We start from the raw sequence: 25,432 nt of genomic DNA on the forward strand, positions 1-25,432 counted from the left end.
TAATGTACAGTGCAGTGTATATGATCTGTATACAGAGGGTATGTAATGTACAGTGCAGTGTATATGATCTGTATACAGAAGGTATGTAACGTACAGCGCAGTGTACAGGACGCTATGACTCACCTGAGTCGGTTTCCGGTCGGTTTTAGCGCACAGATTCCGCAGAACGCGGCGGGGAAGCGGAGACTCCCTCCAATGTCAGAGCCAAAGCCGAGGATTGAACCTCTTCCTGCGATGAGGGCCCCCTCCCCCCCTGAGGAGCCCCCGGGGGTCTTCTTGTGGTTGAGGGGGTTCAGGGTCTGCCCGAAGATGGGGTTGCTGCAGTCGTAGCTGTGAAGAGAGAGAGGCACCCCGTTATCTGCACCCCGAGATCTGAGACACGGTACTACCCCCCCCCAATGGCACCCCCCCATTGTACCACCGATACATCCCGACCAAGATGTCCACTGACTGGGACTAAGGGAACACTTGGGGGTGGGGCAAACTAGAATACTGGGGGGGGGGGGTAGGGGCAAACTAGAACATGGGGGGGGGGCAAACTAGAACACTGGGGGGGGGGGTAGGGGCAAACTAGAACATGGGGGGGGAAACTAGAACATGGGGGGGGAAACTAGAACACTGAGGAGGAAGAGGGGGCAAACTAGAACACGGGGGGGGGGACTAGAACACGGGGGGGGGGACTAGGACACGGGGGGGGTTGGGGGGGGCAGATTCTATTATCAAAATGTGCAAAAATATTGTCTTAATTGCTCAGCCAGTCTGCCCTCTGCTGGCCATGGGGGGGAGCCAATCCTATCATTCCATGGGGGGGAGCCAATCCTATCATTCCATGGGGGGAACCAATCCTATCATTCCATGGGGGGAGCCAATCCTATCATTCCATGGGGGGAACCAATCCTATCATTCCATGGGGGGGAACCAATCCTATCATTCCATGGGGGGAGCCAATCCTATCATTCCATGGGGGAGCCAATCCCATCATTCCCTGGAGGAACCAATCCCATCATTCATTGGGGGAGCTAATCCCGTCATTCCCTGGTGGGACCAATCCCGTCATTCATTGGAGGGACCAATCCCATCATTCCATGGGGGTACCAATCCCGTCATTCATTGGGGGGGGCCAATCCCATCATTTACTGGGGGGACCAAACAAATCATTCACTGGGGGGACCAATCCCATCATTCCCTGGGGGGACCAATCCCATCATTCCCTGGGGGGACCAATCCCATCATTCCCTGGGGGGACCAATCCCATCATTCATTGGAGGGACCAATCCCATCATTCCATGGGGGGACCAATCCCATCATTCCCTGGGGGGACCAATCCCATCATTTACTGGGGGGACCAAACAAATCATTCACTGGGGGGACCAATCCCATCATTCCCTGGGGGGACCAATCCCATCATTCATTGGAGGGACCAATCCAATCATTCCATGGGGGGACCAATCCCATCATTCCCTGGGGGGGACCAATCCCATCATTCATTGGAGGGACCAATCCCATCATTCCCTGGGGGGACCAATCCCATCATTCATTGGAGGGACCAATCCTGTTATTCCCTGGAGGAACCAATCCCGTCATTCATTGGAGGGACCAATCCTGTTATTCCCTGGGGGAACCAATCCCGTCATTCATTGGAGGGACCAATCCAGTCATTCCCTGGGGGGACCAATCCCGTCATTCCCTGGGGGGACCAATCCCATCATTCCCTGGGGGGGACCAATCCCATCATTCATCGGAGGGACCAATCCCGTTATTCCCTGGAGGGACCAATTCCGTCATTCATTGCAGGGACCAATCCCGTCATTCATTGGAGGGACCAATCCCGTCATTCATTGGAGGGACCAATCCCGTCATTCATTGGAGGGACCAATCCCGTCATTCATTGGAGGGACCAATCCCGTCATTCATTGGAGGGACCAATCCCGTCATTCATTGGGGGGACCAATCCCGTCATTCATTGGGGGGACCAATCCCGTCATTCATTGGGGGGACCAATCCCGTCATTCATTGGAGGGACCAATCCCGTCATTCATTGGGGGGACCAATCCCGTCATTCATTGGAGGGACCAATCCCGTCATTCATTGGAGGGACCAATCCCGTCATTCATTGGAGGGACCAATCCCGTCATTCATTGGAGGGACCAATCCCGTCATTCATTGGAGGGACCAATCCCGTCATTCATTGGAGGGACCAATCCCGTCATTCATTGGAGGGACCAATCCCGTCATTCATTGGGGGGACCAATCCCGTCATTCATTGGGGGGACCAATCCCGTCATTCCCTGGGGGGACCAATCCCGTCATTCATTGGAGGGACCAATCCCGTTATTCCCTGGAGGGACCAATCCCATCATTCATTGGAGGGACCAATCCCGTCATTCCCTGGGGGGACCAATCCCGTCATTCCCTGGGGGGACCAATCCCGTCATTCATTGGAGGGACCAATCCCGTCATTCACTGGGGGGACCAATCCCGTCATTCCCTGGGGGGACCAATCCCGTCATTCATTGGAGGGACCAATCCCGTTATTCCCTGGAGGGACCAATCCCGTCATTCCCTGGGGGGACCAATCCCGTCATTCCCTGGGGGGACCAATCCCGTCATTCCCTGGGGGGACCAATCCCGTCATTCATTGGAGGGACCAATCCCGTCATTCCCTGGGGGGACCAATCCCGTCATTCATTGGAGGGACCAATCCCGTCATTCCCTGGGGGGACCAATCCCGTCATTCCCTGGGGGGACCAATCCCGTCATTCCCTGGGGGGACCAAACCCGTCATTCCCTGGGGGGACCAATCCCGTCATTCCCTGGGGGGATTAATCCCGTCATTCCCTGGGCGGACCAATCCCGTCATTCCCTGGGGGGACCAATCCCGTCATTCCCTGGGGGGACCAATCCCGTCATTCCCTGGGGGGACCAATCCCGTCATTCCCTGGGGGGATTAATCCCGTCATTCCCTAGGGGGACCAATCCCGTCATTCCCTGGGGGGACCAATCCCGTCATTCATTGGAGGGACCAATCCCGTCATTCCCTGGGGGGACCAATCCCGTCATTCACTGGAGGGACCAATCCCGTCATTCCCTGGGGGGACCAATCCCGTCATTCCCTGGGGGGACCAATCCCGTCATTCCCTGGGGGGACCAAACCCGTCATTCCCTGGGGGGACCAATCCCGTCATTCCCTGGGGGGAACAATCCCGTCATTCCCTGGGGGGACCAATCCCGTCATTCCCTGGGGGGATTAATCCTGTCATTCCCTGGGGGGACCAATCCCATCATTCCCTGGGGGGATTAATCCCGTCATTCCCTGGGGGGACCAATCCCGTCATTCCCTGGGGGGACCGATGCAAAACCTGTTCACATCTAGCGCTTATTATTGACTTTCACTTTGACTTTGGATCGTCATCTCCAATGTGATTGGATGAGAGATTGTTTTGGATTTGAGGGTGTGTCTGTGTGGAGCCATCCGCCCAATTCTGGTACTTTCTATTCGCTCCAATAATCATCTGACACAGAAAGTGATGGGAGGGGCTCCGGAGAACGGGCAGGCTGGGATATTTAACACAATGACTTCCAATGGCCAATCAGATGGGGGGTGGGGTTCTGGGCACATCAGGTCTCAATGATGGGGTGTCCCTGGATGTCCCTGACTGGTCAGCTAGAAAGTTCCTCCTGCCTTTAGAACAGAAGTATGTGAACCCCCTGCGATTCTGCAAGTTCTCCCACTTCTTCATCATGGAGGGTCTGACATTCACATTGCAGGGGATTCCCACTCTGAGGACAGAATTCAGGAGATCACATTGCAGGGGATTCCCACTCTGAGGACAGAATTCAGGAAATCACATTGTAGCGGATTCCCACTCTGAGGACAGAATTCAGGAGATCACATTGCAGGGGATTCCCACTCTGAGGACAGAATTCAGGAGATCACATTGCAGGGGATTCCCACTCTGAGGACAGAATTCAGGAGATCACATTGCAGGGGATTCCCACTCCGAGGACAGAATTCAGGAGATCACATTGCAGGGGATTCCCACTCCGAGGACAGAATTCAGGAGATCACATTGCAGGGGATTCCCACTCCGAGGACAGAATTCAGGAGATCACATTGCAGGGGATTCCCACTCCGAGGACAGAATTCAGGAGATCACATTGCAGGGGATTCCCACTCCGAGGACAGAATTCAGGAGATCACATTGCAGGGGATTCCCACTCCGAGGACAGAATTCAGGAGATCACATTGCAGGGGATTCCCACTTCGAGGACAGAATTCAGGAGATCACATTGCAGGGGATTCCCACTCCGAGGACAGAATTCAGGAGATCACATTGCAGGGGATTCCCACTCCGAGGACAGAATTCAGGAGATCACATTGCAGGGGATTCCCACTCCGAGGACAGAATTCAGGAGATCACATTGCAGGGGATTCCCACTCCGAGGACAGAATTCAGGAGATCACATTGCAGGGGATTCCCACTCCGAGGACAGAATTCAGGAGATCACATTGCAGGGGATTCCCACTCCGAGGACAGAATTCAGGAGATCACATTGCAGGGGATTCCCACTCCGAGGACAGAATTCAGGAGATCACATTGCAGGGGATTCCCACTCCGAGGACAGAATTCAGGAGATCACATTGCAGGGGATTCCCACTCTGAGGACAGAATTCAGGAGATCCCATCGTATGATTTGTATGTATTTGTCTCGCACGGCTGAACAGAAGGATTTGAACCCCTGAGAAGATCCGTGTTAATATTTGGTACAGAAGCCTTTGTCTGCAATTACAGAGGTCAGACGTTTCCTGTAGTCCTTGGCCAGGTTTGCACTGCAACAGGGATTTTGGCCGACTCCTCCACACCGATCTCCTCTAGATCTGTCAGGTTTCGGGGCTGTCGCTGAGCAACACGGAGTTTCAGCTCCCTCCAAAGATGTTCTATTGGATTTAGGTGTGGAGACTGGCTAGGCCACTCCAGAACCTCGATATGCTTCTTACGGAGCCACTCCTTGGTTCTCCTGGCTGTGTGCTTCGGGTCGTTGTCATGTTGGAGGACCCGGCCACGACCCATCTTCAATGCTCTGACTGAGGGAAGGAGGTTGTTGCTGAAGATCTCACCATAAATGGCCCCATTCATCCTCTCCTTAATACAGTGCAGTCGTCCTGTCCCCTTCGCAGAAAAGCACCCCCAAAGCATGATGTTACCACCCCCATGCTTCACAGTAGGGATGGTGTTCTTGGGATGCAACTCATCCTTCTTTTTCCTCCAAACACGACGAGTGAAGTTTAGACCAAAAAGTTCTACTTTGATCTCATCTGACCACATGACTTCCTCCCATGCCTCCTCTGACCACATGACTTCCTCCCATGCCTCCTCTGACCACATGACTTCCTCCCATGCCTCCTCTGACCACATGACTTCCTCCCATGCCTCCTCTGACCACATGACTTCCTCCCATGCCTCCTCTGACCACATGACTTCCTCCCATGCCTCCTCTGACCACATGACTTCCTCCCATGCCTCATCTGACCACATGACTTTCCCCCATGCCTCCTCTGACCACATGACTTTCCCCCATGCCTCCTCTGACCACATGACTTTCCCCCATGCCTCCTCTGACCACATGACTTTCTCCCATGCCTCCTCTGGATCATCCAGATGGTCATTGACAACCTTCAGACGGGCCTGGACATGTGATGACTGGAGCAGGGGAACCTTCAGACGGGCCTGGACATGTGATGACTTGAGCAGGGGAACCTTCAGACAGGCCTGGACATGTGATGACTGGAGCAGGGGAACCTTCAGACGGGCCTGGACATGTGATGACTGGAGCAGGGGAACCTTCAGACGGGCCTGGACATGTGATGACTTGAGCAGGGGAACCTTCAGACGGGCCTGGACATGTGATGACTGGAGCAGGGGAACCTTCAGACGGGCCTGGACATGTGATGACTGGAGCAGGGGAACCTTCAGACGGGCCTGGACATGTGATGACTGGAGCCGGGGAACCTTCAGATGGGCCTGGACATGTGATGACTGGAGCAGGGGAACCTTCAGACGGGCCTGGACATGTGATGACTGGAGCAGGGGAACCTTCCATGCAATGCATGATTGGAAACCATGACGGCGTAGTGTTCTACTGACAGTGACCTGTGAAACTGTGGTCCCAGCTCTCTTCATGTCATTGACCAGCTCCTCCCTTGTAGTTCTGGGCTGATTCCTCACCTTCTTCTCATCAGTGATCCCCCACGAGGGGACATCTTGCATGGGGCCCCAGTCCGAGGGAGACTGACAGTCGTCTTTAGCCTCTTCCATTCTCTAACAATTGCTCCAACAGTTGATCTATTTTCACCAAGCTGCTTGGCAATTGCCCCGTAGCCCTTTCCAGCCTTGTGGAGGTCCACCGTTTTGTCTCTGGTGTCTTTTGACAGCTCTTTGGTCTTGCCCATGGTAGTAGTTGGCGTCTGACTGACTGTGGGGTGGACAGGTGTCTATAGAGCTCAGACAGGGGCTACTAAGTGAGATGAATGAGTGGAGTAGAGGGGGGCTTTATAAAGGGGCAGTAACAGGTCTGTGAGAGACAGGATTCTTGCTGCTTCTCAGGGGTTCAAATACTTCTGTTCAGCCGTGCGAGACAAATACATTCTTTACAAATCATACAATGTGATCTCCTGAATTCTGTCCTCAGAGTGGGAATCCCCTGCAATGTGATCTCCTGAATTCTGTCCTCAGAGTGGGAATCCCCTGCAATGTGATCTCCTGAATTCTGTCCTCAGAGTGGGAATCCCCTGCAATGTGATCTCCTGAATTCTGTCCTCAGAGTGGGAATCCCCTGCAATGTGATCTCCTGAATTCTGTCCTCAGAGTGGGAATCCCCTGCAATGTGATCTCCTGAATTCTGTCCTCAGAGGGGGAATCCCCAGCAATCTGATCTCCTGAATTCTGTCCTCAGAGTGGGAATCCCCTGCAATGTGAATGTCAGACCCTCCATGATGGAGAAGTGGGAGAACTTGCAGAATCGCAGGGGGTTCACATACTTCTGTTCCTCACTGTATCTATATATATATTAAATCGTCCAACACTCTACACTGTGTGATATAATCATAGAAAATAGTGCAGCTAAAAACATCATAAATCCAAAAATTGTACAAAACACAGCAATCAGATCAATATAGTGCCAGACAGTGCGCACTGAGCTCCTCTCCAAGGCCTCTCTAACCCCTCACATACCAGACACTTCTACCCCCTTCCTGCCTACAGGACACTTCTACCCCCTTCCTGCCTACAGGGCACTTCTACCCCCTTCCTGCCTACAGGGCACTTCTACCCCCTTCCCGCCCACCGGGCACTTCTACCCCCTTCCCGCCTACAGGACACTTCTACCCCCTTCCCGCCTACAGGACACTTCTACCCCCTTCCCGCCTACAGGACACTTCTACCCCCTTCCCGCCTACAGGGCACTTCTACCCCCTTCCCGCCTACAGGGCACTTCTACCCCCTTCCTGCCTACAGGACACTTCTACCCCCTTCCTGCCCACCGGGCACTTCTACCCCCTTCTTGCCCACCGGGCACTTCTACCCCCTTCCTGCCTACAGGGCACTTCTACCCCCTTCCTGCCTACCGGACACTTCTACCCCCTTCCCGCCTACCGGACACTTCTACCCCCTTCCCGCCTACAGGGCACTTTTACCCCCTTCCCGCCTACAGGGCACTTTTACCCCCTTCCCGCCTACAGGGCACTTTTACCCCCTTCCCGCCTACAGGGCACTTTTACCCCCTTCCCGCCTACAGGGCACTTTTACCCCCTTCCCGCCTACAGGGCACTTTTACCCCCTTCCCGCCTACAGGGCACTTCTACCCCCTTCCCGCCTACAGGACACTTCTACCCCCTTCCCGCCTACCGGGCACTTCTACCCCCTTCCCGCCTACAGGGCACTTCTACCCCCTTCCCGCCTACAGGGCACTTTTACCCCCTTCCCGCCTACAGGGCACTTTTACCCCCTTCCCGCCTACAGGGCACTTTTACCCCCTTCCCGCCTACAGGGCACTTCTACCCCCTTCCCGCCTACAGGACACTTCTACCCCCTTCCCGCCTACCGGGCACTTCTACCCCCTTCCCGCCTACAGGGCACTTCTACCCCCTTCCCGCCTACAGGGCACTTTTACCCCCTTCCCGCCTACAGGACACTTTTACCCCCTTCCCGCCTACAGGACACTTCTATCCCCTTCCCGCCTACAGGACACTTCTACCCCCTTCCTGCCCACCGGGCACTTCTACCCCCTTCCTGCCCACCGGGCACTTCTACCCTCTTCCTGCCCACCGGGCACTTCTACCCCCTTCCTGCCTACAGGACACTTCTACCCCCTTCTTGCCCACCGGGCACTTCTACCCCCTTCCTGCCTACCGGGCACTTCTACCCCCTTCCTGCCTACAGGGCACGTCTACCCCCTTCCTGCCCCCCGAGCACTTCTACCTCCTTCCTGCCTACAGGACACTTCTACCCCCTTCCTGCCTACCGGGCACTTCTACCCCCTTCCTGCCTACAGGACACTTCTACCCCCTTCCTGCCTACAGGGCACTTCTACCCCCTTCCTGCCTACAGGGCACTTCTACCCCCTTCCTGCCTACAGGGCACTTCTACCCCCTTCCTGCCTACAGGGCACTTCTACCCCCTTCCTGCCTACAGGACACTTCTACCCCCCTTCCTGCCTACAGGGCACTTCTACCCCCTTCCCGCCTACAGGGCACTTCTACCGCCTTCCCGCCTACAGGGCACTTCTACCGCCTTCCTGCCTACAGGACACTTCTACCCCCTTCCTGCCTACCGGGCACTTCTACCCCCTTCCTGCCTACCGGACACTTCTACCCCTTTCCTGCCTATAGGAAGGAGGGCATTGAGCGCTCCGCCTTTATTACCCCGTTCGGCCTGTATGAATTCCTCGTCTTGCCCTTCGGCATGAAAATCGCCCCCGCCACCTTTCAAGGGGTCGTGGACCAGCTACTAGAGGGATGCCAAGAGTTCACGTGCGCCTACCTAGATGACATAGCCATCTTCAGCGACACGTGGGAGGAGCACCTGGGCCACGTGGGGGCCATCCTAGACCACATCTACAGGGCCGGGCTGACAGTGAGACCAGACAAATGCCAGTTGGGGATGGCTGAGGTACAGTACCTCGGGCACAGAGTAGGGGGGGGGGGGACGCTGAAACCTGAGCCAGCCAAGGTCCAAGCCATTTATGACTGGCCCACCCCCCAGACCAAGAAGCAAGTGATGGCCTTCCTCGGCACCACCGGCTATTACCGTAAATTTGTACCTAATTTCAGCTCCACGGCCCAGCCCCCGACCGACCTGACCCGGAAGAACAGTCCCCGGATGGTGACTTGGACCTCGGCCTGTGAATCCGCCTTCCGTGACGTCAAATCCGCCCTGGCAAGCAACCCCGTCCTGGCCACCCCTGACCACAACAGACGCCTCCACCTACGGCCTAGGGGCCGTCCTCAGCCAAGTCAATGAGGCTGGGGAGGAACATCCCATCGCCTTCCTCAGCCGCAAACTACTGGACCGGGAAGGTGCCTACGCTACGGTGGAGAAGGAGTGTCTGGCCATACTCTGGGCCCTAAAGAAACTACAGCCCTACCTGTACGGCCGGGAGTTCACCATCGTCACCGACCACACCCCCTCACATGGCTGAACCGGGGGTCCGGGGACAACGGGCGCCTCCTTAGGTGGAGCCTCGCCCTCCAGCCCTACAATTTCACCATCCGATATAGACGGGGAAGCCAACACCAAAATGCAGAAGGCCTTTCCCGCCAACAAGACCCACAGTAGCTAAGTCAGGGCCCACAAGGTTGGGACCCCCCTTGTAGGCACTTGTGAAATGGAAGGGGGAGGAGTGTCACAGCTGCTTCCCCTGCTTCCCCTTGAGGATGACCTTCCCCCCACAGCTCTTTGAAGCCGAGCCACGCAGGACGAGAGCCGTGGCCCCTCGCACCTCTGCCACTATCTTGTCCCCATCCAGCGAGGCCAGAGGAGACGGAATAGCGAGGTTCACACTTCTCTACGGAGATCTCTTGCAGAGATGAGAGGGATCACGGCAACAAGCTGACACCGCACGATCCCTGTCATCCGCAGCGCGGGCACGAGATCTTCCTGCGCATGCGGATGTCCCTGGACAAAAGTTGTGCTCACGAGAAGCACGGCCCGTGTCCAGGGAATGTGCCTCGTTGCCGAGTGACGAGGCACGCCACCCCGACCCGCCCCCAGTTGCCAGGACGACCGGAGAGCGTCCTGCATCAGCTTAAGAGGCTGATGCCGGGCTCTCCGGTTGTTCATTCCACTGTGCAGTCACGGAGGGAGCCCCAGCTGCGGCGGGACCCTCGTAACTAGATTCTGCCTGAAATTCTGAAGGACCCTCTGCACACTGGTATATACCCTTTCAAGCAGACTCTGCAATAAATGGGGACATTTGGGTCACACATATTGCAATACATGCTTAAGCTGCCAACTGCGTCAAAGTAATCCCTCTCTGGCCAGTCCCTACTCTGCTCTGCCTCTCTGGCCAGTCCCTACTCTGCTCTGCCTCTCTGGCCAGTCCCTACTCTGCTCTGCCTACGCAAATGCTACTGTGGACACAATGCTAACATAGGGGAAAAGACAGAATGGGGAGAGCTACAAGGTTCAGGTCTGGCTACTGACCCAACAATACAACAAACAAGAGATCCCTGTGCTCAAATCCCAACAGCTAGTGCATGCATTTATCCATCAGGTGCTAAAGGGGTGTAACCACATATTAACACCAGAAATTCTGAAGGACCCTCTGCACACTGGTATATACTTGCACTTGCGTAGGCAGAGCAGAGTAGGGACTGGCCAGAGAGGGATGAATTTGACGCAGCTGGCAGCTTAAGCATGTATTGCCATATGTGTGAACTAAATATCCCCATTTATTGCAGAGTCTGCTGGGAAGGGTATATAGCCGTGTGCAGGGGGTCCTTCAGAATTTCTAGAGTTAATATGTAGTTACACCCCTTTAGCACCTGATGGATAAATGCATGCACTAGCTGTTGGGATTTGGGCACAGGGATCTCTTGTTTGTTAGATTCTGCCTGAGACCCCCAAGGCTAGGGGGGAGATCGCCCACACCTGCCCGAGACCCCAGCGGAGGGGAGATTACCTGCCAGCTGCTTGAGACCCCCAAGCCTAGGAGGAGATTGCCTGCCAGCCTGTCGGAGACCCCCAAGCCTAGGGGGAGATTGCCTGCCAGCCTGCCGGACACCCCCAAGCCTAGGGGGAGATTGCCTGCTGCCTGAGCCCCCCAAGCCTAGGGGGAGATTGCCTGCCAGACCGCCGAAGACCCCCAGCCTAGGGGTAGATTGCCTGCTGCCTGAGCCCCCCAAGCCTAGGGGGAGATTGCCTGCCAGCCTGCCGGAGACCCCCAAGCCTAGGGGGAGATTGCCTGCCAGCCCGCCGAAGACCCCCAGCCTAGGGGTAGATTGCCTGCTGCCTGAGCCCCCCAAGCCTAGGGGGAGATTGCCTGCTGCCTGAGCCCCCCAAGCCTAGGGGGAGATTGCCTGCCAGCCCGCCAGAGACCCCCAAGCCTAGGGGGAGATTGCCTGCCAGCCCGCCAGAGACCCCCAAGCTTAGGGGTAGATTGCCTGTCAGCCTGCCGGAGACCCCCTGCCTAGGGGGAGATTGCCTGCCAGCCTGCCGGAGACCCCCAAGCCTAGGGGGAGATTGCCTGCTGCCTGAGACCCCAGTCCAAAGGGGGGAGACCGCACAAGCCAGCCTGCCTGAGGCCGCAGTCCAAAGGGGGGAGACCGCACAAGCCAGCCCGCTGGAGACCCCCTGCCTAGGGGTAGATTGCCTGCTGCCTGAGACCCAAGTCCAAAGGGGGGAGACCGTACAAGCCAGCCTGCCTGAGGCCCCAGCGAAGGGGGGGAGATTGCCTGCCTGCTGTCTGAGACCCCCAGCCCCAAAGGGAGAGACTCCTCGCCTGTCTCGGACCTCCAACAGGTACCTGTGTCTTACTTTCTTATCCCTGGGAGATCGGACACCCTGCGGATCTGGGGGCACATGCTTTCCTCTGTGTTACCTGAACTGTCCCTGTGATGACCCCCACCCCCCCGGATTACAATCTGCTACAGAGACTGGACTACGAGTGTTATAGCCCCTCCTTGCTGCCCCCCTACTGGCGAGATCACCCTCCCTGCCATTTTCCCATTGAGTGACTGTCGTTTTTTTGTCTCAATAAAGCTTTGTGCATTTGCCATCTACTCTGTGTGTTCTGTCCTGCCGACCTCCATCACAGTCCATTGTTCGTCCAATAAATCGTGCTTCAAAAAACGTCCATTCAGAGAGAAAACGTGAGAATTGTGATGGTGTCTACACACTTGTCCTCAGTGGCTAGATTGCCCCTCATCTCCTTTTAGCGGCCCTCTGAGCCCCCTCATCTCCTTTTAGCGGCCCTCTGGGCCCCCTCACCTCCTTTTAGCGGCCCTCTGAGCCCCCTCATCTCCTTTTAGCGGCCCTCTGGGCCCCCACACCTCCTTTTAGCGGCCCTCTGGGCCCCCTCACCTCCTTTTAGCGGCCCTCTGGGCCTCCTCACCTCCTTTTAGCGGCCCTCTGGGCCCCCTCACCTCCTTTTAGCGGCCCTCTGGGCCCCCTCACCTCCTTTTAGTGGCCCTCTGGGCCCCCTCACCTCCTTTTAGCGGCCCTCTGGGCCCCCTCACCTCCTTTTAGCGGCCCTCTGGGTCCCCTCACCTCCTTTTAAGCGGCCCTCTGGGCCCCCTCACTTTCAGGATCACTCCAGGATCCTTTACAGGCAATAGCTGGTAGTAGATGTTACCCCCCTGTGATCCCCCCTCTCTGGTGGCTCTCACGGTTCTCCAGTCCTCTCCCGATATATAACAGACTCCCCCATACAGGCCGCGGTGAGAGACAGAAGATCCTCCATATTGTAGTCATTTACAATTAATAGCCGCTCACTTGTACAGCATTGGAACCTCATGCTAGAGTGTACTGCATGGGTTAGGAAAATGGGTGTCCTAAGATGGCGTCCACGCTGGATGTGGCGTCACCGCGTACCAACGCATTGCGTCACTAGAATCGCGTGACTTCCTCAGGGTAATCATGACAGGTCAGACCACCAGAGCCCGGCCTCAGGGCACTATGGGGCCTCCAGCCAATGAATGGTCGTGTCAGAGATCGCTATGGGGCCTCCAGCCAATGAATGGTCGTGTCAGAGATCGCTATGGGGCCTCCAGCCAATGAATGGTCGTGTCAGAGATCACTATGGGGCCTCCAGCCAATGAATGGTCGTGTCAGAGATCGCTATGGGGCCTCCAGCCAATGAATGGTCGTGTCAGAGATCACTATGGGGCCTCCAGCCAATGAATGGTTGTGTCAGAGATCACTATGGGGCCTCCAGCCAATGAATGGTCGTGTCAGAGATCGCTATGGGGCCTCCAGCCAATGAATGGTCGTGTCAGAGATCGCTATGGGGCCTCCAGCCAATGAATGGTCGTGTCAGAGATCGCTATGGGGCCTCCAGCCAATGAATGGTCATGTCAGAGATCGCTATGGGGCCTCCAGCCAATGAATGGTCATGTCAGAGATCACTATGGGGCCTCCAGCCAATGAATGGTTGTGTCAGAGATCACTATGGGGCCTCCAGCCAATGAATGGTCGTGTCAGAGATCGCTATGGGGCCTCCAGCCAATGAATGGTCATGTCAGAGATCGCTATGGGGCCTCCAGCCAATGAATGGTCGTGTCAGAGATCACTATGGGGCCTCCAACCAATGAATGGTTGTGTCAGAGATCGCTATGGGGCCTCCAACCAATGAATGGGTGTGTCAGAGATCGCTATGGGGCCTCCAACCAATGAATGGGTGTGTCAGAGATCACTATGGGGCCTCCAACTAATGAATGGGTGTGTCAGAGATCACTATGGGGCCTCCAGCCAATGAATGGTTCTATGTCAGATATGATTGGTGGACAATCTCCGCCCGGGCAGCTCTTACTTCAGCATGGACTGAGGCACGTTGGTCTTCACGAAGGGGACGGCTCCATGTTTCTTCAGCACCTGAACAATGATGGCGTCCTCTGCAACCGGCTGATCCAGATTCTTCATCAGCCCCAGCGTGGTGTCATGTCCCTGAGGAACCAGAACAGAATCAGGGGGAGGGGAACCACTCATACCGCAGAGAATCCTTCCCATCACCTAATGACAGCCAATGCTGACCCTGCAGTGTGCCCCCTGGTGGATTCCTATCTTTATACCCCATCCTCCTGCCCCCCAATAAATGCCCCCCATGTCGGGTCCCGTGTCATGCGCCTGTCCTCTCTGAGCTCCCACTTCATCATAGACTGGAGGGAAGACGGTTCATCTTGGACCCGATCCTGGAGCTCCAGAGAAGAACCAAAGGAACCCAACATTGAATCTTCCATCACAGAGATCCATCAGATATACAACCCCTCCCCCCGACCATGTCCCATATACAACCCTCCCCCCCCCCCCGACATGTCCCATATACAACCCTCCCCCCCCCCCCCGACATGTCCCATATACAACCCTCCCCCCCCCCCCGACATGTCCCATATACAACCCCTCCCCCCGACATGTCCCATATACAACCCCCCCCGACATGTCCCATATACAGACCCCCCCAACACTTACCATATACAGACCCCCCACCCCTCCCCCCGACATGTCCCATATACAACCCTCCCCCCCCCGGACATGTCCCATATACAACCCTCCCCCCCCCCCCCGACATGTCCCATATACAGACCCCCCCCAACACTTACCATATACAGACCCCCCACCCCTCCCCTGACATGTCCCATATACAACCCCCCCCCCGGACATGTCCCAAATACAACCCTCCCCCCCAAACACTTCCCATAAACAGACCCCCCACCCCATATACAGACAACCCCCCGACATGTCCCATATACAGACCCCTCCCCCCCGACATGTCCCATATACAACCCTCCCCCCCCCGACATGTCCCATATACAACCCTCCCCCCCCCCGACATGTCCCATATACAACCCCTCCCCCCGACATGTCCCATATACAACCCTCCCCCCCCCCCCCGGACATGTCCCATATACAACCCCTCCCCCCAAACACTTCCCATAAACAGACCCCCCACCCCATATACAGACAACCCCCCCGACATGTCCCATATACAGACCCCTCCCCCCCGACATGTCCCATATACAACCCTCCCCCCCCCGACATGTCCCATATACAACCCTCCCCCCCCCGACATGTCCCATATACAGACCCCCCCAACACTTACCATATACAGACCCCCCACCCCTCCCCCTGACATGTCCCATATACAACCCTCCCCCCCCCCCCCCGGACATGTCCCATATACAGACCCCCCCAACACTTACCATATACAGACCCCCACCCCATATACAGACAACCCCCCCGACATGTCCCATATACAGACCCCTCCCCCCGGACATGTCCCATATACAACCCCTGCCCCCCAAACACTTCCCATAAACAGACCCCCCACCCCATATACAGACAACCCCCCCGACATGTCCCATATACAGACAACCCCCCCGACATGTCCCATATACAGACAACCCCCCCGACATGTCCCATATACAGACCCCTCCCCCCCGACATGTCCCATATACAACCCTCCCCCCCGGACATGTCCCATATACAACCCCTGCCTCCCAAACACTTCCCATAAACAGACCCCCCACCCCATATACAGACAACCCCCCCGACATGTCCCATATACAGACCCCCCACCCCCCCCCCCCCCGACATGTCCCATATACAGCCCCTGCCCCCCAAACACTTGCCATATACAGACACCCCACCCTCCCCCCGACACTGACACCAATTTAAAAAAAAATCCTGACCTTTGACCCCGACCCCAACACGAACCCCGGCACTGAACTCCATCAAAACTTCATCTTTATTTTTTAACATTTATTTATCTTTTTTTTTCTTCTATACCCAGAATTACAGAGATACAACATATAATATGATGTATATAATGATACAATGTATAATGGAATGTATATAATGATACAATGTATAATAGAATGTATATAATGATACAATGTATAATGGAATGTATATAATGATACAATGTATAATGGAATGTATATAATGATACAATGTATAATGGGATGTATATAATGATACAATGTATAATAGAATGTATATAATGATACAATGTATAATGGGATGTATATAATGATACAATGTATAATGGGATGTATATAATGATACAATGTATAATGGGATGTATATAATGATACAATGTATAATGGGATGTATATAATGATACAATGTATAATGGAATGTATATAATGATACAATGTATAATGGAATGTATATAATGATACAATGTATAATGGGATGTATATAATGATACAATGTATAATAGGATGTATATAATGATACAATGTATAATATGATGTATATAATGATACAATGTATAATAGAATGTATATAATGATACAATGTATAATAGAATGTATATAATGATACAATGTATAATAGAATGTATATAATGATACAATGTATAATGGAATGTATATAATGATACAATGTATAATGGGATGTATATAATGATACAATGTATAATGGGATGTATATAATGATACAATGTATAATGGGATGTATATAATGATACAATGTATAATAGGATGTATATAATGATACAATGTATAATATGATGTATATAATGATACAATGTATAATAGAATGTATATAATGATACAATGTATAATGGGATGTATATAATGATACAATGTATAATGGAATGTATATAATGATACAATGTATAATGGGATGTATATAATGATACAATGTATAATGGGATGTATATAACGATACAATGTATAATAGGATGTATATAATGATACAATGTATAATGGAATGTATATAATGATACAATGTATAATAGGATGTATATAATGATACAATGTATAATGGAATGTACATAATGATACAATGTATAATGGGATGTATATAATGATACAATGTATAATAGGATGTATATAATGATACAATGTATAATGGAATGTACATAATGATACAATGTATAATAGGATGTATATAATGATACAATGTATAATGGAATGTACATAATGATACAATGTATAATGGGATGTATATAACGATACAATGTATAATAGGATGTATATAATGATACAATGTATAATGGAATGTATATAATGATACAATGTATAATAGGATGTATATAATGATACAATGTATAATGGAATGTACATAATGATATAATGTATAATGGGATGTATATAATGATATAATGTATAATAGAATGTATATAATGATACAATGTATAATAGGATGTATATAATGATACAATGTATAATGGGATGTATATAATGATACAATGTATAATGGAATGTATATAATGATACAAAGTATAATAGGATGACATCGGGCAGCCACTACCCAGGTAGGATGGACCGGATCCCCCCAGTCCGGCCAGTAAGAGCTCCATGGGTTATCTGGTACCAGGAGGAGATGGCCATTCTGGAGGAGGACGCCATAACAAAGAAAACTTGCCGCCATTGAAAAGACACAAAGAGACATAAAGAGAGTGAGACTGAAGAGGACCGTCCAGCCACCACCCCTCTGCCAGTCCCTGTAGTAAGGGAGACCCCAAGAGTCTCCAGGAAGGACTTTAAACCTCCCCAGGAGCAGGCAGGAGACGTGGAAGGTTTTTTTTGCTTCTTCCAGGACTGGCAAGCTGCTGGATGTTCCCACCACTGACTGGACCCGCAATGTGGTGGAGGTGCTGGACCCTCAATGTGGTGGAGCTGCTGGATAGAGGGGCCGCTGAGGTCTTTTGAATGATGGATCCCCTAAAGGAGCAGAACTACGAGGATATAAAACGGGTGGTGGTGGACTACTATGTGGTGTCACCAGAGTCCTATCAGACCCAATTCCACACTATCCCCCGCCACCTGGAGACATTCCTCAAAATGTTCACACAAACTGTCGCTGGCGTGTTGCCGATGGCTGGAAGGAGTAAAAGCCACCTCCCCCGAGGAGATTATCCAGGCAGTTTTTTTTCAAACATGCTTTTGAGATCCAACCATGGGTGCAAGAACAGAAACCCACCACCCTAGAAGATGGGTGCCAGTAGCTCTAGCCCCACCTCTGTGCCATATATATACCCCCCCACCAATGGATGGGTTCTTTAGACTGGAGTACCCCTCCCACTGACCAACATACACATCCTGAGGTCTTCAGCCTACAATCTGTCAAGGTCTCTACCTTGGTCTCTCATAGGATGCCCCTGCAAAAGGTTAGTATGGATGGACAGAAGGCCATTGGATTTCAGGAATCTGGGGCGTTCCTCACTATTGAGGACCCCTGAATTGTGCCTGGACACAGAGTGCTTCATCTCTCTGACTACTGTTGATCTTGAATAAAGGCAGAGACCAACGTACAGCAATGTGGGAGTGATAGGAGGACTACCAGCAGATGTACTCCTTGGGAGCTACTTGGGTGACCACAGTTGTCTCTTTGTTGGTGTGGCCACATGGAGTCAAGCCCAACTAAGTAGCTACCAGGAGAAATAGGAACCCCCTGCCAGCAAATGAAACTCTGCTGCCAGTGGTGTTAGCAGGGTAACCTGGGATCAGGATCAGTTAAAGAAGGACCTCTAGAAGAGTAGGGATTGCCGGTCAAGAAGTCAATGAAAGGACAGTGCAGGAAATTAGTTGTTGTACCAAGCAGTAGAGGTGGTTTCAAAGGGCGGACCCCAGGAAGTGTCCAAACAGCTGATCGCCCATCAGAGGTTTAGGGCCCAACTTTTGCACCTTGTCCATGATGGGGGATCAAGGGAATACCCGGAAGGAGAACATGCTTGCCGTTGCCTTTAATTTTCTTAAAACTTTTACAATTGGTGGCTCACTACTATTGACACCTATCAGCCCCACAGGAGGGCTGGAGGCCACCCTTGAGCCCTACTACTCTTGCCTACGATTGAGGAGCCGTTCCAATGGGTAGCTATCGACATCCTTGAGCCCTAGCAGACCCCAGCAAAACTGGAAGGTATTGCATTCTGACTATTGTAGACTATGCTACTCATTACCCTGAAGCTGTGGCCCTGTCCAGCATCAACGTCCAAAGGCCATAGTTTCTGTCTTCATGAGTAGGCTTTCCAGTTGAAACCTTGTCAGATGAAGGGACCCAGTTTTTGTCTGATCTTGTTCAGTCCCTGTGGTGCACTTTTGGGGTGCGGGTCATCTGGACAACCCCCTATCACCCCCAAACAGACCTGCCCCACCTTCTCTTCACGTCTTGTTAGGTACTCCAGGAATCTACCGGTTTCTCTCCATCTGAACTGCTGTATGGGAGTAAGGTTTGAGACCCCCTGACCCTGCTGAAAGAGTCCTGGGAAGGCCAGTTACCAGACATTGGGGTCTCTCTGGTAGCCTATGTCCAAGAACTGTGTGAAATAAAGGGCCAACTGGCTGGCCTCACTACTGACCCTCCTAAAGCTGACCCCAAGGCTCTCACTCTGAGGTTCTTCGAGAACCAGCAAGTCCTTATAAAGGTCCCAAACCCCCAGGACTAGCTGCAATCTACCTGAGAAGGGCGCTTTTCAATCCTTCAGAAATTGAATGAGACCAACTACATTGTGATGGATGACCAGGACAAGCAGTAGACACATGGTCAGCGACCTATCTCATGGCCCATATCGACTGCCTGCTGGATTGTCCAGCTGGGGTCCCCTTTGTCACAACACTGGATCTGAGCAAAGGCTACTGACAAATCACCTTAACTGCAGAGGGTAGGGAGCGGTCAGCCTCCATCACCCCCATCGGACTGTTTGAATTCCTCAACATGTCTACATTCCTTCCACTACACCATGAATCAGATGGCCAAGAAGGCCGTGACAAGGATATAGTGACTCCACCAAGAACACCATAGGATGTTGACCTCACCGAAAAGGCCAGCACCAGGATGGTGACCTCACCAAGAACGCTAGGACCAGGATGGTAAGGTCACCAAGAAGACCATGACCAGTATGGTGACCTCACCAAGAAGGCCATGACCAGGATGGTGACGTCACCAAGAAGGCCATGATCAGGATGGTGACCTCACCGAGAAGACCTTGACCAAGCTGGTGACCTCACCGAGAACGCAGGACCAGGATGGTGACCCCACCAAGAAGATCATGACCAGTATGGTGTCCTCACCAAGAAGGCCATGACCAGGATGGTGACCTCACCAAGAAGGCCGTGACCAGGATGGTGACCTCACCAAGAAGGCCGTGACCAGGATGGTGACCTCACCAAGAAGGCTGTGACCAGGATGGTGACCTCACCAAGAAGGCTATGACCAGGATGGTGACCTCACCAAGAAGGCCATAACCAGGATGGTGACCCCACCAAGAAGGCCGTGACCAGGATGGTGACCCCACCAAGAAGACTGTGACCATGATAGTGACCCCACCAGGATGGTGACTTGAACACAGGCCTACACAGACCCTCACCTGGCGGAATCAGGTCTGGGGGAGGGGGGGGGATAATGGTCACCGCTCAAGGTGGAGTCTGGCCTTGCAACCGTAAACCTGACCACACCAAAATGTAGGTGGGCCTTTCCCCCAACAGGATCTCCTAGAAGGAAGAAGAGCCCACAAGGACCTCTATAGGAGGACCTGTCAAGGTTCCCTTGTAGGCATTTGTAAAATGGAGGAGGGGTTGCCACAGGCACCTAGCACCCCCTGGTTCTCCCCTCTTAACCACGGAGGAGTGGAGGGGGGAGGGGGAGGGTTGGGAGACATGGGGGAGAGGAGTGGAGGGGGGAAGGGTTGGGAGACATGGGGGAGAGGAGTGGAGGGGGGAAGGGTTGGGAGACATGGGGGAGAGGAGGGGAGGGTTGGGAGACATGGGGGGGGGGGGCGAGGGTTGGGAGACATGGGGGAGAGGAGTGGAGGGGGGAGGGTTGGGAGACATGGGGGGGAGGGCGATGGTTGGGAGACATGGGGGAGAGGAGTGGAGGGGGGAGGGGGAGGCTGGGTGAGTTCAGCTGGAGATCTTCTGATCTGGGAAATGAAGGATAATTATAGGCGGAGACCTTCTTTATCATTCCTCAGATCAGACGATTCCGGCTCCTGACTCCGAACAAAGTCCGAGGAGACAGATAACCGGAGACGTCCCCCCTCCCCCCACCAGACAGATAACCGGAGACGTCCCCCCCTCCCCCCACCAGACAGATAACCGGAGACGTCCCCCCCTCCCCCCACCAGACAGATAACCGGAGACGTCCCCCCTCCCCCCACCAGACAGATAACCGGAGACGTCCCCCCCTCCCCCCACCAGACAGATAACCGGAGACGTCCCCCCTCCCCCCCACCAGATTGTCTGAGGATCACACGGCGCTCTCCGCCTCCATCCACAATCCTCCAATCACAGCGCAGAGACAGACAGAAACACTCAGAAATATTTGTGTTAAGTCTGGATAGATGGGGGAGGGGAAGTTGCTGGGGGGGGGGGGGGTTGTAGGTGTCTGGGGGTCACTGGGGCAGGAAGTGAAGGAAATCTTTTCTGCTGCTCCGCCCAGAACTGAAACATTTTTCATTGTAGAGTTACTTCAAAGACACCCCACCCCCGCCCTGATAACTCCCCACCCCCGCCTACCCTGATCACTCCCCGCCCCCACCCTGATCACTCCCCACCCTAACTCCCCCCTCTGCCCCCCCTGATCACTCCCTGCCCCCACCCTAACTCCCCCCTCCGCCCACCCTGATCACTCCCCGCCCCCACCCTGATCACTCCCCCCTCTGCCCAACCTGGTCACTCCCCCCTCTGCCCACCCTGATCACTCCCCGCCCCCACCCTGATCACTCCCCCCTCTGCCCAACCTGGTCACTCCCCCCTCTGCCCACCCTGATCACTCCCCACTCTGCCCACCCTGATCACTCCCCACCCTAACTCCCCCCTCTGCCCCCCTGATCACTCCCTGCCCCCACCCTAACTCCCCCCTCTGCCCACCCTGATCACTCCCCGCCCCCACCCTCCCTCGGTAACATGAATGCCAAGCATGAGAAACATTTAAAGGAGGACTCCGGCTCCAGCCAGGAAATATACGAGTCTGCTGAGAGCGGAGTGCCTCCACCACCTGACAATGTGTACACAGTGCCCTCTGCAGGGTGGGAGCCCTCTTGTAGGTGGAAAGGGGGGGGGCTTAGTAGAGTTCAGGGTAACCTTTTTGGGAGGATGGTGGAGTTCTGTGATGGTGGTGGATGGGCGGAGTCCTGTGGTGAGGGGGATGGGAGGAGTACCTGTGGGGGATGGGTGGGGCCCTCTGATGGGGGGATGGGAGGAGTCCTGTGGTGGGGGGATGGGCAGAGCCCTGTGGAGGAGGTGCGCAGAGTCCTGTGGTGAAGGTGGTCGAAGGCTTGTGGTGGAGGTGGGCGGAGTCTTGTGCTGGAGGTGGGTGGAGTCTTGTGGTGGAGGTGGGCGGAGTCTTGTGGTGGAGGTGGGCAGAGTCTTGTGGTGGAGGTGGGCAGGAGTCTTGTGGTGGAGGTGGGCAGAGTCTTGTGGTGGAGGTGGGCAGAGTCTTGTGGTGGAAGTGGGCAGAGTCTTGTGGTGGAGTCCTGTGATGGAGGTGGGCGGAGTCCTGTGATGGAGGTGGGTGGAGCTATGTGTCAGATGTGGGATGTCGGTGACTCCTCCAATCAGACATCAGGGTGGGATTATCACCATGGTGATGGCGGTGGCCCTGCGTAGGGTGGAGCCCGTGTTGCGCACTCACCTTGCAGTCATAGTTGTCCTTCAGACTGATGGGGACGCCGTAGAGCGCACCTCGGACAGCCTCGCCTTGCAGTCGGCTCAGCTGCTCCTCACACTCAGGTAGGTAGTCGGTGATGCAGTTCACCTGATTGGTCACTTCCAGAGCCTGCGCATAGAGAACATCAATCATTGGCTGCCATCCAATCCCCGCCCTTCACCCCTGACCCCACCTACCAAGTTGGGTCACCTGTCCAATCCCAAAGCTGGAGGCAGGGGAACTGGGACCGCCCATACAGGGAGGAGTCTGGGGACCCCGGAACGCCTCCATCACTTACCTGCTTTATGTAGGTAGACAGAACCATCTCTGGAGTCAACCGCCCCCGACCGCAACTTCTCCAAGAGATCCACCAATGGGAGGTCCAAGATGGCGGCCGGGTCATCTCCAGGGTGCTGGAAGGAGAGAAACCATGAGGGGGAGGGCATTACTGGGGCACCTCCCACTTCCTGTACAGACATGGGGGAGGGTCTGAACACAACTATAAGAGGAGCCAGGAACCCTGGGGGAGGGCATTACTGGGGCACCGCCCACTTCCTGTACAGACATGGGGAGGGTCTGAACACAACTATAAGAGGAGGAGCCAGGAACCTTGGGGGAGGGCATTACTGGGGCACCGCCCACTTCCTGTACAGCTAAGGGGGAGGGGCCTGAACACAACTACAGGAGGAGGAGGAATCCCCCCACTGACAGCGAAGTGGGGGAGGGGAGACCACCGACTTACCAACTAGTGGGATCAGCGGGAGATCTCCGGATATTACAGGGGACCTCCGGAGAACACAACCACCTGACTCCACCCACAGCTCCTCCCACATATACAGTCCCTCCCACAATACACACCAAGCCCATCCTCCAAATAGAGCTCCTTCCAAATACACACCAACCCCTCCCTCATAAAAAGTCCCTCCCCATATACACAGAGCCCCTCCCACATATATTCCACATGGAGGCAGGGCTCTTGTTGGGGAGGGGCTGTATACGGAGGTGGAGCTCGCTATGAAGGAGGGCCTGTATATGGAGGCGGGGCTCTCTATGAGGGCGGGGCTGTATATGGAAGCGGGGCTCTCTATGAGGGAGGGGCTGTATACAGAGGCGGGGCTCTCTATGAGGGAGGGGCTGTATATGGAGGTGGGGCTCTCTCTCTCTGGGGCGGGGCTGTATACGGGGGCAGAGCTCTATGAAGGAGCTGTATACGGGGCGGGGCTCTCTATGAGGGAGCTGTACACGGAGGCGGAGCTCTCTCTCTGGGGCGGCGCTGTATACGGGATTGGGGGGGCAAGGCTCTCTATGAAGGATAAGATGTATACAGCGGCAGGGCTCTCTGTGGGGGCGGGGCTCTCTCTGGGGCGGGGCTCTCTATGAAGGAGCTGTACGCGGAGCCGGGGCTCTCTATGAAGGAGCTGTACGCGGGGCTCTCTCTCTGGGGCGGGGCTCTCTATGAAGGAGCTGTATGTGGAGGCAGGGCTCTCTCTCTGGGGGCGGGGCTCTCTCTCTGGGGGCGGGGCTCTCTCTCTGGGGTGGGGATCTCTATGAAGGAGCTGTACGCGGAGGCGGGGCTCTCTCTCTGGGGGCGGGGCTCTCTCTCTGGGGCGGGGCTCTCTATGAAGGAGCTGTACGCGGAGGCGGGGCTCTCTCTCTGGGGCGGGGCTCTCTATGAAGGAGCTGTACGCGGAGGCGGGGCTCTCTCTATGGGGCGGGGCTCTCTATGAAGGAGCTGTACGCGGAGGCGGGGCTCTCTATGAAGGAGCTGTACGCGGAGGCGGGGCTCTCTATGAAGGAGCTGTACGCGGAGGGCGGGGCTCTCTATGAAGGAGCTGTACGCGGACGCGGGGCTCTCTCTCTGGGCGGGGCTCTCTATGAAGGAGCTGTACACGGGGGCGGGGCTCTCTATGAAGGAGCTGTACGCGGAGGCGGGGCGCTCTCTCTGGGGCGGGCTCTCTATTTAGGAGCTGTACACGGGGGCGGGGCTCTCTCTCTGGGGGCGGGGTCCGGGTACCAGTCTATAGATGCGCTCAGCCGTCAGCTCCGTCCTCAGTCGGTGTTTCTCCAGCCTCTGGCGGCTCATCTCTATCCTCTCCCGGATCTTCCTCCTCCTCATCCATCGGGCCGCCAGGAGCACCGCCCCGGCACCTCCGACCACAGCCGGGAACACCCACCGCACATCGTCCGAGCGACACTCCATCACCGACTGCGGGAGACTGACCTCTGGACGGGGAGGAGCCTGGAGACATCTGCCGAGCTCGCCCCGCCCCTACACACACATGGCCCGCCCTCTGCATGCAGACCCCGCCCCCTCCACACATCGCGGTGGGCGGTTCCCGGGAGATATTTGACTCTCAGTGAGGAGGGGGCGGGGCCGGGGCCCCGTGGGAGGAGTTGTCATGCCAGTACTCCCCGCCCCCAGCAGTGTCCCTGATCGTCATACAGATCCTCTGGATTCACAATACGAACCGGAGTTCGGGGCCACCTCCTCCATAACACATAGAGTGACCCGGGGTCTGAGGCGGATTCATTGCGGGTAAGGTTTTCAGTGAGTTTAATGCCCTCCCTCATCAGCCCCGGAACCCGTAATGTGTGATCGGAAATAAAGGGATGAGGGGGCCACC

The 25,432-nt window shown here is 54.7% G+C and overlaps 1 protein-coding gene across 1 annotated transcript in view; it reads right to left on the reverse strand.

Annotated features, from left to right (window-relative positions):
* Positions 1 to 25,081, reverse strand: part of LOC149431340 (vitamin D3 hydroxylase-associated protein-like) — a 116,957-nt gene extending 91,876 nt beyond the window's left edge. Inside the window, 6 exon segments of the mRNA XM_089665648.1 lie at positions 124 to 330; positions 14,026 to 14,159; positions 22,794 to 22,937; positions 23,107 to 23,145; positions 23,147 to 23,221; positions 24,823 to 25,081. Coding sequence (XP_089521774.1) covers positions 124 to 330; positions 14,026 to 14,159; positions 22,794 to 22,937; positions 23,107 to 23,145; positions 23,147 to 23,221; positions 24,823 to 25,008 — 785 coding nt within the window. The 5' untranslated portion in view covers positions 25,009 to 25,081.
* Positions 25,082 to 25,432: the final 351 nt, after the last annotated feature.

Source organism: Staurois parvus, unplaced genomic scaffold, assembly GCF_062004578.1.
Source record: "Staurois parvus isolate SC_StPar_1 unplaced genomic scaffold, SC_StPar_1.0 ptg002288l, whole genome shotgun sequence".
Lineage (NCBI taxonomy): Eukaryota > Metazoa > Chordata > Amphibia > Anura > Ranidae > Staurois > Staurois parvus.